The sequence below is a fragment of the Cydia strobilella genome, chromosome 8 (assembly GCF_947568885.1).
Source record: "Cydia strobilella chromosome 8, ilCydStro3.1, whole genome shotgun sequence".
NCBI classification, from domain to species: domain Eukaryota; kingdom Metazoa; phylum Arthropoda; class Insecta; order Lepidoptera; family Tortricidae; genus Cydia; species Cydia strobilella.
The window spans coordinates 10,273,933-10,292,525 of record NC_086048.1 but is presented as its reverse complement, the minus strand read 5'-3'; the positions used below and the strand labels follow the sequence as shown (position 1 = coordinate 10,292,525).

The following is an 18,593-nucleotide window of genomic DNA, read 5'->3' as shown; positions in this document are numbered from 1 at the left end:
CGAATTTAATAATAAAATGGTACTAATAATAATGTATTTATTATAAAATTTCATATTCATCAACGATCACAAGTTGCAATTAATGTAATTACATTGGAGATAAATTATTCAAGTTTTGATGTTGTTAGTATATGCATAAAGCTATAATTAAACACATAAGTACATATCTAGGGTGGAACACACAGTAATTGGTAACCAAAAAAACACAAAATTAATTTTGGTGCCTAACCAAAACGGGCTGGCCCCACGGCTGCTGGACAGTCAGAAACACCTTGAAATTAGTAGTTATTTAGGCCTATTTATTCGGGATAATGTTACGAATCATTGTTATTAGAAAATCGACGAGTGTTCGATGCATGGCAAAGATTAGCTATACGTATAAAACATTAGATAGCCAATAGCTGCATTAAAAACGGGTCACTCACGTATTTTAAGTCGAAAACGCTCGACATGTTTCACTCCGTACCGAGTAGCGTCATCAGGAGCTTGCGTCGGATGTGACGGACCGGCGCAGACTGCGGGCCGCAGCCCTCCGCGCCCGATGACTCGGCGCGGGCGCCGGTGGCGGCAGGGGGGGGGCGAGAAACTACCCTCGTTTACGGCATTATTGACAAATGACGGGTTGCACACAACACTCAATAAGTACGTCATTCGCTAATGGTTCGTGGTTGGTAATGGTTGGTGATACGTGAGTGACCCGTTTTTAATGTGTTTTATGTCTGTGACTCACGGAAGTTTTGTTATTAAAATAGCCAATAGCTCCTTTATTGGCATTAAAAATCAACTGGGTATTTAATATAGAACACTTGGTAACAATATAAAATAAGTATTACAAAAGAATACATTAATAGTACTTACTTATACATTCTAATAAAAATTACTTGTTGATAATAATTTGTTACGTTTGTTAAGTCACTTTCATCCAAAATAAATTTTAACATAAATTCATTTTATGAACTCAAATAAGTAAGTACATACCACAATTGACCACAAATAATTACCAGACCTCATTGCTTTACGCGGTTAAATTTACTCGTACCTCTACATCTCTATGCAAGTACATCCCCGTAAGGCCCACGGTCCTACGATTTCAACACCGCATCGTCATGCATCCAATGAGCCGCCTTACGTATAGTTTTCTTGCTTATCGATATTTTATCAGGTAAGTTTTATAACAGGTATAGGTACTTAGTCAACGAGTTAAAGCCTAGGTATCTCCAATGAATTTCATTCATAATAACAATTTTACACTAGCACAACTAAATCATTAGTTTAATACAGTTCTATATACCTAGTAAAGTTTTATTATAAACAACAATTTGTCTTTTATTTACTCCATACAAGAATGTGACAACTGCATATTTCAACAGGTCCAGAAAAATTGCTGATGCTCTCAATTTTAATCGTACAAAGCCTAAAAAGAAGACTACATATATATGAGAAGCAAAACCTAAACAAAGTTTCGTTGGTATAAATTGTGTTAAGTGAAAGTATTTATGCTTCGAATTTGACAGATACATAATGTAGGTGGCGTTGTACGGTACATTGCGCGGTAACTCTGATAATGAAAAGCCGACAATTGACAATTTAGTTACAACTAAATGCAAGGCGCCGTGTAGCGTCATCTACTTCACTTAAGGACACGATTTTTTTAGACTTAATACACATAATACAATCGATAACTATGTAATAAGCTAATTACCTTTTTAATTACTAAACTATAGGCATATTGAGATATATATATAATTATTATATCTCAGGCAGTTGGTAAAGAAGGAAGTCGCGCGGTGGTTTTTGAGTAAATTTAGTAGTTAATATTTATTATATTTTTACTTACCTACTTAACATAATACAAATCAGCTTCATGCATTCAAGCCTTCAACCAGTTCGAGCTGACCATAATAACTTCTTACCAACCACCTCAGTCAAACAGTAGTTACTTATTAATAGCAAATATAGATTGATTGTATAAGATGTCCAAACTCTATTCGAAACACGACTTTGACAGCTAATGTAGATTACACTGTTCTGCCCCGTACATTATGCGATAACTGGTTATCAAGAATTGCCGTTTGACATCACATCACATACGGCGCTGTACAGCGCCTTCTACTTCAGCCGTCAAACTCGGAGGGCGAGTTTATCTGACCCCCTTATTAGGGTTCCGTACCCAATAGGTAAAAACGGGACCCTATTACTAAGATTCCTCTGTCCGTCTGTCTGTCTGTCACCACGCTATATCTCATGAACGGTGATAGCTAGACAGTTGAAATTTTTACACATGGTGTATTTCTGTTGCCGCTATAACAACAAATACTAAAAAGTACAAAACCCTCGGTGGGCGAGTCCGACTCGCACTTGTCCGGTTTTTAATAAACGCGCTACAAACCTCAATTACCTACTATTGTTAATAGTGTCGCTTAACTTCAAACTCGGATAAATCCATTCGAACCTCATAGGAAATATCTACCTTTACTTAATACCAGAATCGCATAATCTGACAGTTGGATTTACCAGAGTTTGAAGTTAAGTGACTCTATGGTCTTTGTCTTAATCTGTCATTTTGACTTCTGCATTTGTAGGAAAGGATAAAACAAAACGGCCAAGTGCGAGTCGGACTCGCGCACCGAGGGTTCCATACTTTTTAGTATTTGTTGTTATAGCGGCAACAGAAATACATCATCTGTGAAATTTTCAACTGTCTAGCTATCACGGTTCATGAGATACAGCCTGGTGACAGACGGACAGCGGAGTCTTAGTAATAGGGTCCCGTTTTTACCCTTTGGGTACGGAACCCTAAAAATTAACTAGGTAACTGAGATTTGCAGCGCCTTTATGACTAAGAGCTCTTGCCCACTGACGTCCAGTGTTTTGCGGGATACGGTTTTCTCCAGGATTTCGTTTTAGTAGTATACGTGCTTATATAGTAACGTACACACGAGCATTCTGTTTGCGGGATACTGCACGCATACAACAGAAAACGGGATCCTGCAGAAAACCGTACCCGCAAAAAACTGGACGTCAGTGGGAAAGCGACTTAAGGGGGTTAGACTTTATCTCTACTACAATCACAAACTCTTTGTTACTAGGCAACATTGATACTGTTACCTGTGTTACTATTTATTACCTATATAAAACATCTATTGGCTTTTATATACGTGACAAGAAAGAAACAAGATTATATAAGACGACGATACCCAACTCAACTAATTCTACAAAAATTAATAATTTAGCAATTGCTTTCGTTTCTTTCTCGGACTGAATGAGTTGTTCTTGAGTTCTACCTTTGGCTCTATCTTTACGTCACTGGAAGAAAGGCAGGGTGCGCTTTGGCTCTCAGACGGCGTAATAGGCTCCTGCTTAATGTTGATATTTTCCAAGTTTTTCCGCTCTCTGAAAATTAATAATACAAATCTGTAACTTATTTTACTTATTGGCATTAGTGAAAAACTGGATGCATATAACATAAACGTACCTTGGTTTTATTCTTTGTGGGAAATTCAAAATTTGAAAACAATATAAAAATAGAGTATTAAAAAATATTAAAATGAATGTCAAGCACAACCGCAGTGAGCCATTTGTGTGTGTTTTTTAAGTTCCGCGTTGCTTACTGCGTAGTGCGTACGCTTTGAACCGATATCACTGTACATGAGACCAGTATATATTAATTGTCATAATCATAATTCTCATTTCATACAAGAAGGCATCAGCCTTCATGTACCCACTTAACTATGTTAGTTACTTGAGTACGAGATCATAATCGTTAGCATATTGACATGATTACAAAAGCCTTATTTTTATTTAAACAAAAAAAATATTCAAATGCGAGTAGGATGCCTAGCTGAAAACTTACAGGTATAAATATTTACAAAAGTGAAAACTTACTAGCCTAGAAGTCAAAGTTTATACATACACGAGCTGTTTTAGATATACACATATTACACATTCTATGTTCATGCTCAATATTATCAGTCCTCACTGTCCGAAAAGTTGTCGCTATTAGAAAACTCATCACTGTCCATATCGGAAAAATCATCACTATCAGAAAGATACTCAGACAGCCAGTGATCAAGGTACTTGTAACGCGACACTTTTCCTAATATCGTACCGTGTAGATACACGCGTGGGACCATCGTTATCTTGCGGCCACGCGGGCTTTGGAAGACTAACAGTTTACTCTTATTTACATTAAACCTAAACCCATTTTCCTTAGCATAATCTTCACATTTCTGTAGAAGTTTTATTATTGCACTAGGCCAAGGACCCAGCAAAACCAAATTGTCTTTGAAGCTGATATGGTTTATAATTTTTCCTTGTATGCAGCAACCGACTCTGGCGTTGCTGAGCTGCTCGAAGAGGCAGTAAAGGTACGGATTAAAGAGCCGAGGTCGTGGTCTCGTGTTTAATTGGTTTTTGTAAAAATATTCCAACATCACAACGATTTCGTCCGGAACGACGGGTTCAGATCTCATTTTTTGCCAAAGTTTGTCGTAGGGTATTTGGTTGAAGGTTTTCTTAAAGTCAAGGAAACACGCATATATTGCAGTCCGTCTATCGGTGTAATGGCGGACAGTTTGCTTCAGGCACAGTACTGCGTCTGCGCAGAGCCTAGACCTGAAACCAAACAGGTTCATGTTTAGTTTCAATGACCTCGTTGACAGTACTCATAATCTAACCGCAATAATAATGTTCAGGATCCTTTATATTTAATTTGAAATACCAACGTCGATTTAGCTGATTAAAACAACAACCAAATATCCTACGACACACACACACACACACATTGGGCAGAATATTTATGTGTTACGTGTCACAGTATTAATATAGAAGCCTACTGCCTTATACGATAACTAGTCGTTGCCGTCGTTGGTCGAAATAAAGAAGTTTAAGTAATTATCTTAAGTAGTTATTTAACAAATTTAATTGTTTGTGTAATTTAGACCGTAGCTTCCACAGGGGCATGCGAACACGTTATACATTATATATACGGTATACGTATCATTTCTATGTAGCACACGCAATGGGTTTTAGCGTTTATCTCTGAAGTGGAAAGGGGACGACGTCACGTGACCGCTTCTCCATGCAAACGTAGTCCCCATTTTCCTCCCAGGATATAGACATTATGGAAAATAATTTTACACAGTTTATTGTATTTTTTATGTAATAGGAGGCAAACGAGCAGACAAATCGCCTGATGGGAAGCGATTAGCGTCGCCCATGGTCACCCGCAACACCAGAGGGGTTTTAAGTAGTAAGGGGGGTATTAATACATAGCACACTAAAATTAGTAGGTTCGGAAATATAAGAAATAGGGCACTACAATACCTATCTACAGTAGCGGAAAAAAATCTATCATACCTACTCGTACTGCTGTTCTTTGCAGGCATTCATTTGAAAATTCGTGTAATTAGACATTATATCATGTAAATAATGATTGTATCGTCATCACGACTATACATATATGTATATACTTACAGTGGGCGGGGCGTGCAGTGGGGGTGAAGTGGCACGTGGCAACGTGGGAGCCACGTTAGCACAATGCGGATTGGGGACTTCACACGCTCCACTTAATTTGTGTTATAAAATATTGAATTTATTATTTGAAAACACTCAAAAGCGAATCTTACCTACAATAAAACCTAGATGGATCAATTTTTCGCCCTCATTAGCCTCTGGTTTAAAAATTAAATCGCATCGTTACTTCACAATTTAGGATCCACTGGGATTACCGCGAAAACTCGGACACACTAGTTATTTCTAAAATGAACCCTAGTTTGATCGAATTGTCGTGTTCATACGCCCCCATATTGCTAATTTCATCGAATTCGCTCGAGCTGTTTTTGAAAAATTATGAATCATGAAACATAATAGATTATGTGCCGCTACTGTACTTATAGGTAGAAGTAAGTTACTAAAAATCAAGTGATTATGCTTAGACATAACACTAGACTGCGAGAAAATTCACCTGCTATATAATATTGCACGCTAAACACGCAAGGGTACCTATACAACACACACATATGGCTCTACAAACAAAAAGGTGCCAGATTTTATTGCACCTACATGTTAATTTGGCCCCATACTGTAGTGTAGCAAATAATATATGAAATATCAAATAAAATTACTTACATAGCTTCATTTCTATGAGTGGCAGCAACAATTTTGTCTAATAATGTATTCGGAATGTTTAACAGGTCAGCACATTCCTTATCTACTTGATGCTGTCTCATATGTTCTTCATCATTGAATTGTTTGGTTTTTAAATATCCTGTAACATTCAAATGCAATGTTAGTAATTTTTTTAAATAAAAATTTAAATTTTGAAAATAAATTAATTCAATTGGATCATTATATTAATAATTAGAACTAAACGAATACATAACGGGAACATTTAAAGTTGCGTGTATTACTGACACGCTTCAAGAAAATCGCTTACGGTGGTACGGTCGAGTCATGAGGCGAAACAAAGAGCATATGACAAGAGGCGTCATGGAAATAGAACAACCTAAGAATGGCCCAGGACGCCGACCGACTACCTGGATGGGAATCATTTCATTACCAAAGACATGAAGACGACGGATTTAAAACCAGAGATGACACAAAAACGCCCAGAGTGGCGTTTACGGACTAGGAGGGTCGACCCCAAGAGACATGGGAAATAGGCTCAGGAGAAGAAGAAGATTATATTAATAATTACAATTGACAAAATCTCTGTTAGTATGAATTGGGAAGCTTTGTAATAACTGTAGAGTTACACAACTATGTTTATATGTTTTTGTCCCTAATTAATAATTGAAAGAAATAAACTGCAATAAGCACCATAACAGAGAAATTTGTTGTCAATTGTGGTGGTCAGAGTTTGTGGGGAACCTTTTTGATTAAGCCAATTTAGCCAATGCTAAGCCAAATTAACAAAGAAACAACAATTAAGTACAGAAAGTATGCAAAGTATATATTTCTGTCGGAACTGACATAATTAATAATTTAGATAGGCAGAACCCAACCCACAAGTCAGTAAAACTTCAAATATTTTAAAGTAGATAAAACATTAGTAACCTTTCCCCGATGTTCTCTGTTTCTTATTGGTACTTACTTAATGCTATCTCCTTTCCTTCACTTTTGTATTCTTCTATCTCATCATCTTTCTTTTTTAATAGATCTCTAAGCTCTTGCTGACTAGTTTTTAAATCTGCTACAGTTTTTAGTAGCATATAAGTCACATTTTGAAAAAACTGAAAATGTAAAAAAGTTTTCTGTTAAAGTTTAAGATTTTAGCTTCCACTGCCTCATCACTTAACGGCTGGTGCAATAGGGAACCTTAAGCCCTTCAGGAACACACAGTCATAAAACTAGTATGTGGTTGACTAACATGTTGGCTCACAAAAAAATACTAGTATTTAGCATTGTTAAACCCACAAGTACCCAAACTTGTATGTGTATAAAATTTGATATCAATTTAAATGACTCTATTGAGATAATTCATACAAGTGACATAGGAAAGTTTCCAAAATTGTGACATTTCCACATGGAAAAGTTTCTGAAACTTCTCATATTTTTGTATGAATATTGACATTTTTCATTTCCAAAATTAAAATATCCTGTTTCCTGTGAAATTTCCAAGAACCTTTTCAACTTTTTGGAAACTTTCCACAAGTCTGTATGTAAAATAAAATTATACAAAACTGTCACTATTCATGTATGGTATTCTGCAGTGTTATGAGACTTGTATCAGCAGAAAATGTACAGTAGTTTAGCCTAACAAAGACTTCATAAAACTTTACGGGCCTGATTTAGTTAAAAGATGTTTTATTCCTTTCTTACAAATACATAAGTCAAAATGACAGATAACTACAAACGATTCATAGCTAATTCAGGCCAGTAACGCGTTTATGAATAACAACATAAAACTTTAACTCACTTTAAATAATTTTACGGTTTAGACTCACTTGGTTTAGTCACTCGCGCACAAGTGAGTCTAAACCGTAAAATTATTTAATGTTAGTATGTCTCACAACAGTTTAAATTCGGTTTTACTCACTTGTTAGTTATTTGATAAAAATTGACTTCAGTCAGTTTTAAGTACAACTGGAGACTATAAGTACTAATTATTTTAAATTTACATAAATACTAGCTACTACCTGTAACTCTGTCTGTGAGGAATGATGATGATTGATGATGTCTTGTCCCCGGCCTCAAACTATCTCCATACCATATTTAATTTACATTGGGTTAGCGGTTTAAGCGTGAAGAGGTAAGACAGTCAGAGTTACATTCACATTAACAATATTAGTAGGGATGCTAATGATTTCCTTAGTTCCAAATAGATAGCCTCAGGGAGCAAGCCTCACAGGTTTAAAATAGCCTTATGCAACTATACCTATCTAATACTATAAGTTCATTCACTTACCATTTCTTTTGATCCTTCTGAAAGTTTCAGTTGCAACTGCAGAGAGTATTCAAATAACTTGGTCACTGAGATCTCTAAAGTAGAGACACTTTTTTTTATTTCTACCTTTCTGAGGTTAGTTGGCTGTTTTAAGAGCTTAGCACCTTTCTGAAGTAACTCCTCTGGTTCCACTTCAAGACCAAAATTGCTGTCCTGCAAATAGTAACAACCTTGATTAAATTACATTACACTTTTTGAAATCATCATAAAATAATATAAGGTCAATGTGGTGACGACCATCTATCAATTCCATCAGGTAAAACCCTTGCGATATGTCTGCTCATTTGCCTCTTACATTATTTTAAAAAAAAACATAATCCACTTACATAAGGTTCGTAGAGCACAAGGAGCGTAGCTCTTCCATTATGGCTGTGCCTGAGCCATTGACATATATCTAAGGACGGGCCTTATTGTTGTGGTGTTAGACTGCATGATGCTCGAATTTGTGTGTGTGACACCGCTGTACTGGCCCCATTCTTATTATCTGTTACCTCTGGACCGTCCTTAGATATATGTCTGAGCAGATTAAAACTGGAGTTGAAACTCTAGGTCCATGGGGTCCCAGCGCCCACAAGTTGTTTGCAGAAATCGTGAAGAGTCTGGTTGACGTAGCTAATGATCGAAGATCTGGCGGCTTCCTCGCAACGTATCAGCATTACGATACCGAGGAATGCCGCCAGCATCCTTGGTACAATGCCTCAAGGGCCTATTTGAGATTTAACCTCCTTATTAATTTTGTTTACATAGTACCACAGTATATATCTTGTATGTAAATAAAGTGCTGTAGTAAAGGACATGATATAAAAGAAATGTAAGTACATATACAATTACAAGAGTTTTTGTCCTATGACGGTCTTCCCAACAAATAAAAAATATATGCCGCTCTTTTACATTGACCTTAAGCATGATTTTTGTTCAAAAATAAATCCATATGAAACACAACAAAGGGGAAACCAGTCTGCTAAAAATGTTTCAAAGTACATACTTATATTCTGTATTTAAGCTGCGGTCTACCAGGAATCTGAGGGATCCATATGCCTAAGTGATTTATTTGGTTGCAAATACATATCTCTATCTAAAAAACTGGTATTAGTTAAGTATTTAGTAATTGGTTAAGTACCTTTAAACACTCCAAAAAGTCATTTTTCTTGAAGTAAACAAACCATATAGAAATGTAATCCGTAACGTAAACTTCATAGCTTTTTACTTCTCTGGCTAATAGCAGGTATGGCGGGTCCTCTTGTATGTTATACCACATTGTTTTAAGATAATATTTGTCTAAAAATGTTATCTTATGTGTTCAAAAAGGAAAAATGAAATTGAAAACAATCAGTCTTTGTCAATCAGTGTGATTCAATCAATGTACACTAAACTGACTAAACTCAAAGAGCATATAATCACTACGTTCTAAACTAATACACTAAAATGACAGGAGAGGACAGGCAGGAGGCTCAGAATAATAACTAGGCAGAGGGCCATAGGTCTATGCAGAGGGCGCAGAGGCAGATGAGATGACAGGTTAGGTTGATAGTTGACAGATGACAACTGTGATAGGTGCAACGGTGGCAGAGACAAACATGTCAGCGAAATGCAGAGACAACGTTAAGGGCTCTATAAATGTGACAATTTGTCTTCAATGGTGTTGGCCAACCAAGTTATAGACGCGCCATCGAGCGACCGGGGGTAAGAGAAAGAATATTATTCATTTAAAATTTGGGCAGCATAGGATATTTTCTCTTTCACTCTTATAAATTTCGGTATTTCGTCATCGCCTCCTACCTATGATGCCACCCGGTCGGTGATAAGGACAAAGAATGGCACTATTTTCTCTTTTCCCGTATAGGAATCGCAGTAAGACTATCTTTCTCTATCAACGAGTGTCAGGCCCTTGTGAAACGAAATTTACCAGTTATTTTACTATAAGGCTGGATTCGGCAACGGCGACTGCTGTCAACTCTGTTAGTGTCGCTAGTGTGCTCGTACATTCACATATAGTTTGTGAAAGGGCTGTCTCATTTCAAACATAGACAATCATACTATCTTTGTCTTACACTAGTACTAGCACTAGCACCCAAAAGAAAATATTATATATATTTTTTTCTTATTTACTGACAATTTGGTTTGACCAACTATATCCATATTCTTTCCCTTATCCGTATTCGTATCTATATACCCATACCATCCATCCACATCCATCATATATATACATCAGACATAATCAAACGATACTTTACTAATAATTAAAACAAATCTACATCACAAAAACATAACCAATTTAAAAATACCGTTAGTAGTTGCATTGTGACGACAAAAATTAGTTCAGTCTTGTTCAATTAATACTTTGTAAAAAAAAATGTTTCTTACGTCCATCATGATCATTTCAAATTGGTAACTTCTGATTATTGTATTCATACGCGTGGGTGGCGTATTTGCTGTCTTTTCGATATCAATCAAAATTAAAATGCTTAATTGTGTAATAAAATAATTCATAATTAAATAAAAATTCATTGCACATACCTCTTTATCCCTTTTACGTGGGATGCACCACTTCTGAGATGAAACGAAACACCAGTTATTTTGCTATAATAATTTATTTCTCCAACATTAACTTATCAACAATAATACCTTCTTATAACTACACTTCACAATCCCACCACAACCTCGTCAGTCCACCATTAACTTCTTTCTGTCTGTTCCAACCAAAGAATATAATACTCACTAGTTCCAACCCAGCCGTTTTACATTATTCTTAAGTACCCTCCTTTTATTTCTTTATTTTTAACCATAAAGAAGGAAGCACGATACCAGTGTTACCACATTAAACTTATCAATTACCTACATAATCAAATAAATATTTAAAAATCATGACACTTGTGGCCAACATATATCTTTCTCGCTGTCACTCATAACTGCGTCCTTTACGGACGTACGGCGGACTACCTTCCACACAATCGAACAGGCATCGGACCAGACCAAGGTCAGGCGAACTTGTCGGTTTTTTTGACATTTGAAAGGAATCGTATGGGACTCGTGGCGTAGCGTGGCCTGACCTGAGGTGTTCACACAGTCGCCCATGGCAGTGGCTTGTCATGGACCATCCTACACCACTGTGTAGTGTGTACTGGGGCCTTTAGGGTTGGAATTGGCACAACGTGACGTCCCTTTGCGTGCACGACCACAGATAAGCTAATGACTTGAATTTTGACAACCCTAAATAGCCGAAAGGGATAGTGCCATACATTAGAAAGAGCAGCACGATTCGTCCCTGAATCGCTGTCAAACTTCGGTTTTGCAGGAAGTGTCCTGCACGATAGTACTCTAGGAGGATATAACCAATGGTCATAAACAATGTCTGGAGTGCCGTTTATCTGACATGGCTAATTTGACGTTACATATACATTTGACGTTCCCCTCCCTCGCAAAAATTGTTTGTACAGCAAATTATATCCTCCTAGGTATAGTTGGTCAAGCAAATCTTGTCAGTAAATAAGAACAAAAAAAACTATACTCATCCTTTTCTTTTGGGTGCTAGTACTAGTGTAAGACAAAGATAGTATGATTCTCTCTGTCTATGTTTGAAATGAGACAGTCCTTTGACAAACTATAGTACTATTATTTATTCGGTGGCAATAGTCCGTAGAGCCCTTAACCGTGAGCTTATCCGTTTAAAATATTTGAAATCCAAAATCTACTAATGACAGGCTTGGTTTCCAATGTTTCCATAATGGCGGATTGTAAAACTTCTGAGGCACTTGGAAAACAGAAGTCTTTTATAATGGCAAAATCTAGTGATCTCGTGACTCGTGCAGTTCAAAAGTGTGTTTGTATTAAAGTGAACTACTACAGTGTTACAGACATAGTTTCGGAAGTGAGTGCAAGTTGTAGCTACGCTACGTGTTTAACTACCTACAATGCAAGACGGCATCGTGCGCGGCTGTATGAATATGGTAATAAATAATAGTATTATACGTTGATCTAAGTATATTTATAGGTTGCCGACACTTAGAAAAAATTTCATCCGTGATGTTATTATGACACCTATTTTTCATGATGTAATCGTAGAGAATACGCTTAAATAAGCATGTTTTGTAGGAAAAACTTTTCTCTAAAAAAAAATGGCCGACATATTTAACCCGAAAGATGGGAAAAATCTCAGCAATCAGCGAGCGAGCGAGCAAAACCTTGCTGGGCAGAGCCGACTTGGACATGGTTAGGTTAGAAGACTAAGGCGCCTGTCTTCGAGGTTATTTTTTTTCAGCAGCCCACAAAAGTTGTTATACAGCAAAAAGTGGACGCCAATTGCTCGGCCATTGTTGATTTTAGAGAAAAGTTTTTCCTACAAAACATGCTTATTATAGCGTTTTGATAGAATTTTTTCTAAGTTTTTTACGATTCCTATATATAGGGTGTCTCTGATCATGGGGCTTTAAATTTAGGGCTCGATTCTACTCGATAAACTGACCAACCCCGAAATCGCGAAAAAAAATTTTTCATTTCAGCCATACATTTTGGCTGATGAGATGTCGACATTTTCTATGGAAAAGCCAAAATTCGCAGTTATATATAACCTAAGCAACTTTTCTAGTAGCAGTTGGTATCTGTGAAGGTCACAGTTCTTAACTAACCTAACCCACTTTTCTAGTAGCAGTTCTAACCTAACCCACTTAAATTTTGTAGTAGCAGTTGGTTTCTGTAAAGGTCCAGTTCTAAGTGTTTTAACCTAACCTACTTTTCTAGTAGCAGTTGGTTTCTGTGAAGGTCGCAGTTCTATCCTAACCTAACCCACTTTTCTAGTGGCAGTTGGTGTCAAACAAGTAATCATCGAATGAAATGCACGCACACGTTTGGCTGCTCGTGTCACGTGGACTGTTTTCGTTCCGCCTGCAACTGCCGATTTTGCAAATCAAATGTAGTCCACCATGTTATATTAGATTACCATTCCTTCAATATGCATACGTCTCAGTTAAACTGCTTAGAGACATGTTTCTTCTACCAACCAATTTTTAAATCTTGCTGACCAAATAATAATTTTGCAGCTCAACGTTGACCGTTTGTGATGAGTTGTAGCACTTGTAGCTCGATTTTTATTTATAGCCAGCAAAAATTTTACTGTATGCTGTCCAAATGATTTAATGGCTACTTTTTTTCGAAGATCAGTTTTAAAAGCGGCTGATCATTTAAGGAGTTTCTTTCCTATTCATTTTACAATCAAATAATTATAATAGGAAATATTGCCGCGAGCCAATGTACCCCCATGAGCCACCGTTCCCTACCTGACCTTACATACTACACTTACTACGTGAACAGGCAAAGTTCAAATGTGAAAGTCCAAATCGCATAAGTAGTAAAGAAAGTCCTCAGCCTCGAGAAGAAGGGGAACCAAACGGTTTAAGTTGGGTCAAGAACTCAAGAGGGCCTATTAACATGTGAGATATCGAAATTTCGTTATCTGCCTCTCTATTGCTCTTGCGTATTCAAGCGATAGAGAGGCAAATAGAACCTTGCCTCTTTACAACGATATTCTTGCAATAAATCTTAGTTCATATTTCATATTTCATTTATTGCACAGTCATGATACATAAAATAAGGTGTTACAAATAAAGTAAGTAAATTCATGACACCCTGTTAGGGCACAACAACAATGTTTAACTTACTATCTAATACCTATTAAAACATTTCATTATAATATATCTACCGTAATTTGTGTAAAGAAATAAAATAAGATAATTATAATCATCAAATAATAACATTGTAAAAGTGATAAAAGATAAAAAATTTAATAACATTCCATACATTCCGATTTTGGCAATTGTAAAAGTAAAAGTAAAATAAAAAAAATAAAAAAAATTAATCATAATTTGAATTCAATGTCACAATAAATAAATTAAAGTATTTTAAATTCTTATTATAAGTATTTGCGCTATTTTACTTCGTCAGCTTTTCATCATTTAAAAATTCCTCAATTGAGTAATAGCATTTGTGAATTAACATGTCTTTTAATTTCGTTTTAAATAATTTGTCACTTGGTTCAAGTTTAATAGTGTCCGGAATTTTATTGAAAATTGAAATACAATTATATTGTGGCCCATTTTTGAAGATAGCCAAGTTAGAATTTGGTAGGAGTAATTTGTTTTTATATTGGCTTCTAGTTTTTGATGTTTCCGGTTTTATCGGGAATAGATCTGGGTGTTTTCGAACAAAGAGGGCCGCTTCCTTTATAAATATTGAAGGCAGCGTTAACAAATTAAGTTTAATAAAGTGGGGGCGGCAGCTATTAGGAATGTGAATATTTGCTAATATGCGGATACACTTCTTCTGCATGATGAAAAGTTGGCAAGAGTCTACGCTAGCTCCCCATAGGACCACACCATAACGGAGACTCGAGTAGATATACGCGTAATACACAGACAACGCAGATTCAAGGTTCGTGTTCGATTTAAGTACGCTTAGCGCGTATGTATAGCTATTTTTGTTTTGGTATTTTGAATGTGGGTTTTCCAGTTTAAACTGGAGTCTATTGTGATTCCTAGCAATTTAAATTCGTTAACCTCCTCAATTTCATTATTATTAACTTTTTAATTGTTAATTGTTATTCACTGAAGTGAGACATACCTAATCCTAGTTTTAGCTGTTCAATTTCAATTAGTTATTGATAAAATTTACATTAGCACTACATACGTGTTTTTCTACCTTGTTGTAGGATACTGGCAGAAGTGGCGGATGATCACGGTAAGTTTGCTACCTTTTTAAGGAAGTTACACAATTCACAAAAGATAAGATACAAAAGAAAAGATAATGATAGTCGTGTTCCTAGAAATGTACTTGTTATACCTAATCCGGATACTATATCTTATTAGAGCTCATTCACGTCTGGATTTTATAACTTGTGGGACAAGGACAGGCTGGCGAACTTTATATAGACATATAGATTTAAATATATTATGAAGTCTTGCGGGCAGGGACCGAAACGGGTTACCAATACAAAGGGGTATTGGTTAGGATATTTAATATAATTGTTTTTACAAACCCTATTTGTTCGATAATCATATTGTATTTTAAACTTACTCGAACGAAATGGTAACCAAGTCAGTAGAGTTAATTTTGGGTAACCGCTTACCATATCCAAAACACTTGATAGGGAAACCCTATCAAGTGTTTTAGAACGCGATCAAGTTATTTTAAACTCTGTGGTCAAAACATGGCTCGAAAAAGAGACGGGAGAAGAAGTAACACTTTTAAAGGGTAAGTGGGAAATATTAAAGCTCGACACGGAAACCAAAATTATAAGTGTTGCCATATCGATAGGATAATACAATGATAGCCATGATAGGGTAACAATATCATCTGGGTAACCAGGGTCACCCTATCGAAATGATTAACCAAATGAAGGGGTTTACCGGTCGCTGCTTTCGGGTCACGCAGCACCGTTCTAGCTTGGTTTCCTGTTGGAACTTTTATCGATTTTAATTTAAGTATCGAATCGAAGCTTAGACTTAACTGTATAAACTTATAATTTCGACGACAACAACGTACAAGGTGCAAAGTGCTAAAAGGTTCGAACTACGTCAGCTGTAGCATAATGATCTAGAAGTCGAAACCTATCGCCTGGTATAATAATTTTCTTAAAATGTCACTTAGTATAGATTTTTAAATGACGCATACAGTGCCATCTGAGTCGAAAATCTGTATACTAACACGAACACCATTCCAAGTGCCACATCGAATCATACGCGATGAATGCCATCTCACTCACTCGCGCGTACGGAGCGCTATTTACCACATCGCACTCAGTTCGCGGCGGACCGGCTATTCAACGGTTGTGAATGCTTCGATCGTTTTCTAGAGAATATTAACATGTTATTACGTTAATTTTGTCCTAATTTTGAGTTTTTGTAAGAATTTTGTTGAATTCATTCGATCGATCAATTTACTACAAATATAAAGTTTGTTAATCATGACGGAGAAACGTGCGAGATGGTTGGAATCATTAAAATCAGGAGCAAAAAGATCGGGTACGGATTACATCAAAACAGAACTAAATAAATCGACCACAATAAAATGGAGGTATGCAATATTTATTTACATTTTCTTTATATTTTTATGTTTATACGTTTAAAAATGTGTAAAGTGTTCGATGTGACATATAGAACTACATACGCGAAAAGTATTATTTAAGAGAACTACGCACGCAGGACTATCTGCCACTTAGAACTGTTTACGCCATTTAATCAGTCACTTAGAACTATTTACCTTTTTTTTATTTGTTTTTGAACACACTCAAAATAGTCATATCTTTCATTGCAAGTGCTAATTTAAATAATAAAAAGCTTAAGCGTAATATTATGTTATAATGCTATGCTATGTGTAATAAAATAACTATCCTAGATGAAGGTTTTATACGGGCAGTTTTGTTGTACCTATAGCTAATCCTTATTTTGATCACTGTTTACATTGCACCACTAATATAGCTTTACGTATGAATATATGCACATAATGTTAAAGCTTAATCTATGTTGCTTTTAATATGCATGGTAGGTATTTGACTTTCAGAGTCACCACTAAGGATGGACGAAGCATCATGCGAGGAATTATATTTAAGAAAAAAACAAAAAACATTGTCACCCCAGTTAGCAAATACAGTTCCAGACAGGCAAGACAACCAAAACTTTGATTTTATGAATAATTTTGAAAATATTAGAGATCCTTCTTTGAATGTCACGAATTATGTATTGTGGCTTGGCCGTTTCGCTACCGTCACATGGACGGAAGGTGAAAAATTTATTCATTATTCTTTATTATACAATAGTTCTTGTAGTAACGAAACGAAAAATTTGACTAAGATGTAGAGCCCTAACTACAAGTAGGTCTACCCACAAGTAGTTAGAAGCTTGGCTCTACAAGAGATCTGATATTAAGTTTTTGACAGTGCGAGCCTAATGGTTTCTTTCATCTTGGCAACATTTTACATGAAAATGTTTTTGGTGGGATTTCACTTCTATTTGTAAGTTGCGTATGACAATTTTCCATCGCCTAATTTAAAGGATTGGGAGTAATTTACTATTAAAAATCCTGAAATACGTATCTGAAGGCATATTTTCCACAATCTGCTTTTTACTGATTCCCCATACAAACTTAAGCCCCCTTTTTTCCCCTAACGCTCTTTTCCACCCCCTTACGGGGTGATTTGAGGGTTGAAAACTATTACTACAAAATGCTACCCCCCTTTTCACCCCCTTAGGGGCTAAAAATTTCAAGTTTTTGAATTTTTCTGTTGTTTGTGTACTAAGACTATGTTATATACCAAATTTCAGCTTCCTAGGATTTCGGGAAGGACCCTAAATGTTTTGATGATCATCAGTGAGTGAGTGAGTGACGAAATTGTTTTTTTTTTTAGATATGAATAAAATCTATAGTAAATAAGAGTTATGTAATTGAAAGTGTTTATGCTTACTAAGTCTACTAATGCCATCATATGCCGAGAATTTTGTTTATCTGGTATAATCTAAACCCAAGTAATGAGGGTTCAAAAAAACGACAAAGCGCTTCGAGAAAAGGTAGGTAGTGCGCTTCGCTTTGCTCGTCTTGGCGGGGGCACCGTGCCCCCAGGTTCTTCGCGAAAATATCTTGATCCTGACGTTTGTTTTTATTTTTATTGTAAGACATTATTCATTTGATTGAATTATGTCTCACAATTGATTGATTCAAAGACTTGTTTGAATACGTAATTTTGTCAGAAAGACTGATAATTCACGTAATATTAAAGAAGATTTATCAATGTGATAGTAAACCCTAAGGTAAATAAGTAAGAACAATGTTTAAAGGTGCTCCTTTTTTCCTGACTAATTCCGTGATGTAGACTGATATGTAAGGTGTTAGTAACAGGTTTACATTTTTATTACATAATATTGAATAAACAACACATCTAATAAATTTTAATAACAACTAATAAACTTTTAATTTTATTTAGTACTTTCTACATAATTATTAAGTTATAAAACTAATGTCGAATATGATTCTATCTGCAAAATGTGTCAAAATTATAATTATTCAGATTTATATAAAATAATTATGCAACCAAAAAAAAAAAAAAAATAGTGCGTTAAAACTATGTTATATAATTTAAAAAAATAATCGAAACAAATGACTT

General features: G+C 35.8%; 1 protein-coding gene across 3 annotated transcripts; it reads right to left on the bottom strand.

Annotated features, from left to right (window-relative positions):
• Positions 1-20: 20 nt before the first annotated feature.
• On the bottom strand, positions 21-9,878 carry LOC134743611 (uncharacterized). 3 transcript variants are annotated; one of them, XM_063677175.1, is made up of 6 exons: positions 9,567-9,877; positions 8,408-8,599; positions 7,094-7,232; positions 6,130-6,268; positions 4,226-4,614; positions 3,270-3,393 (listed from the first exon to the last, which is right to left on the bottom strand). In XM_063677175.1, coding segments are annotated over exons 1-6 (999 nt in total). In that variant the 5' UTR covers positions 9,705-9,877; the 3' UTR covers positions 3,270-3,391. The 3 variants fall into 3 exon arrangements, with proteins under 3 accessions (XP_063533246.1, XP_063533245.1, XP_063533244.1); XM_063677176.1 differs by lacking the exon at positions 4,226-4,614 and having other exon boundaries at positions 21-3,393; positions 9,567-9,875; XM_063677174.1 differs by lacking the exon at positions 3,270-3,393 and having other exon boundaries at positions 3,479-4,614; positions 9,567-9,878.
• Between the last annotated feature and the right edge of the window lie 8,715 nt (positions 9,879-18,593).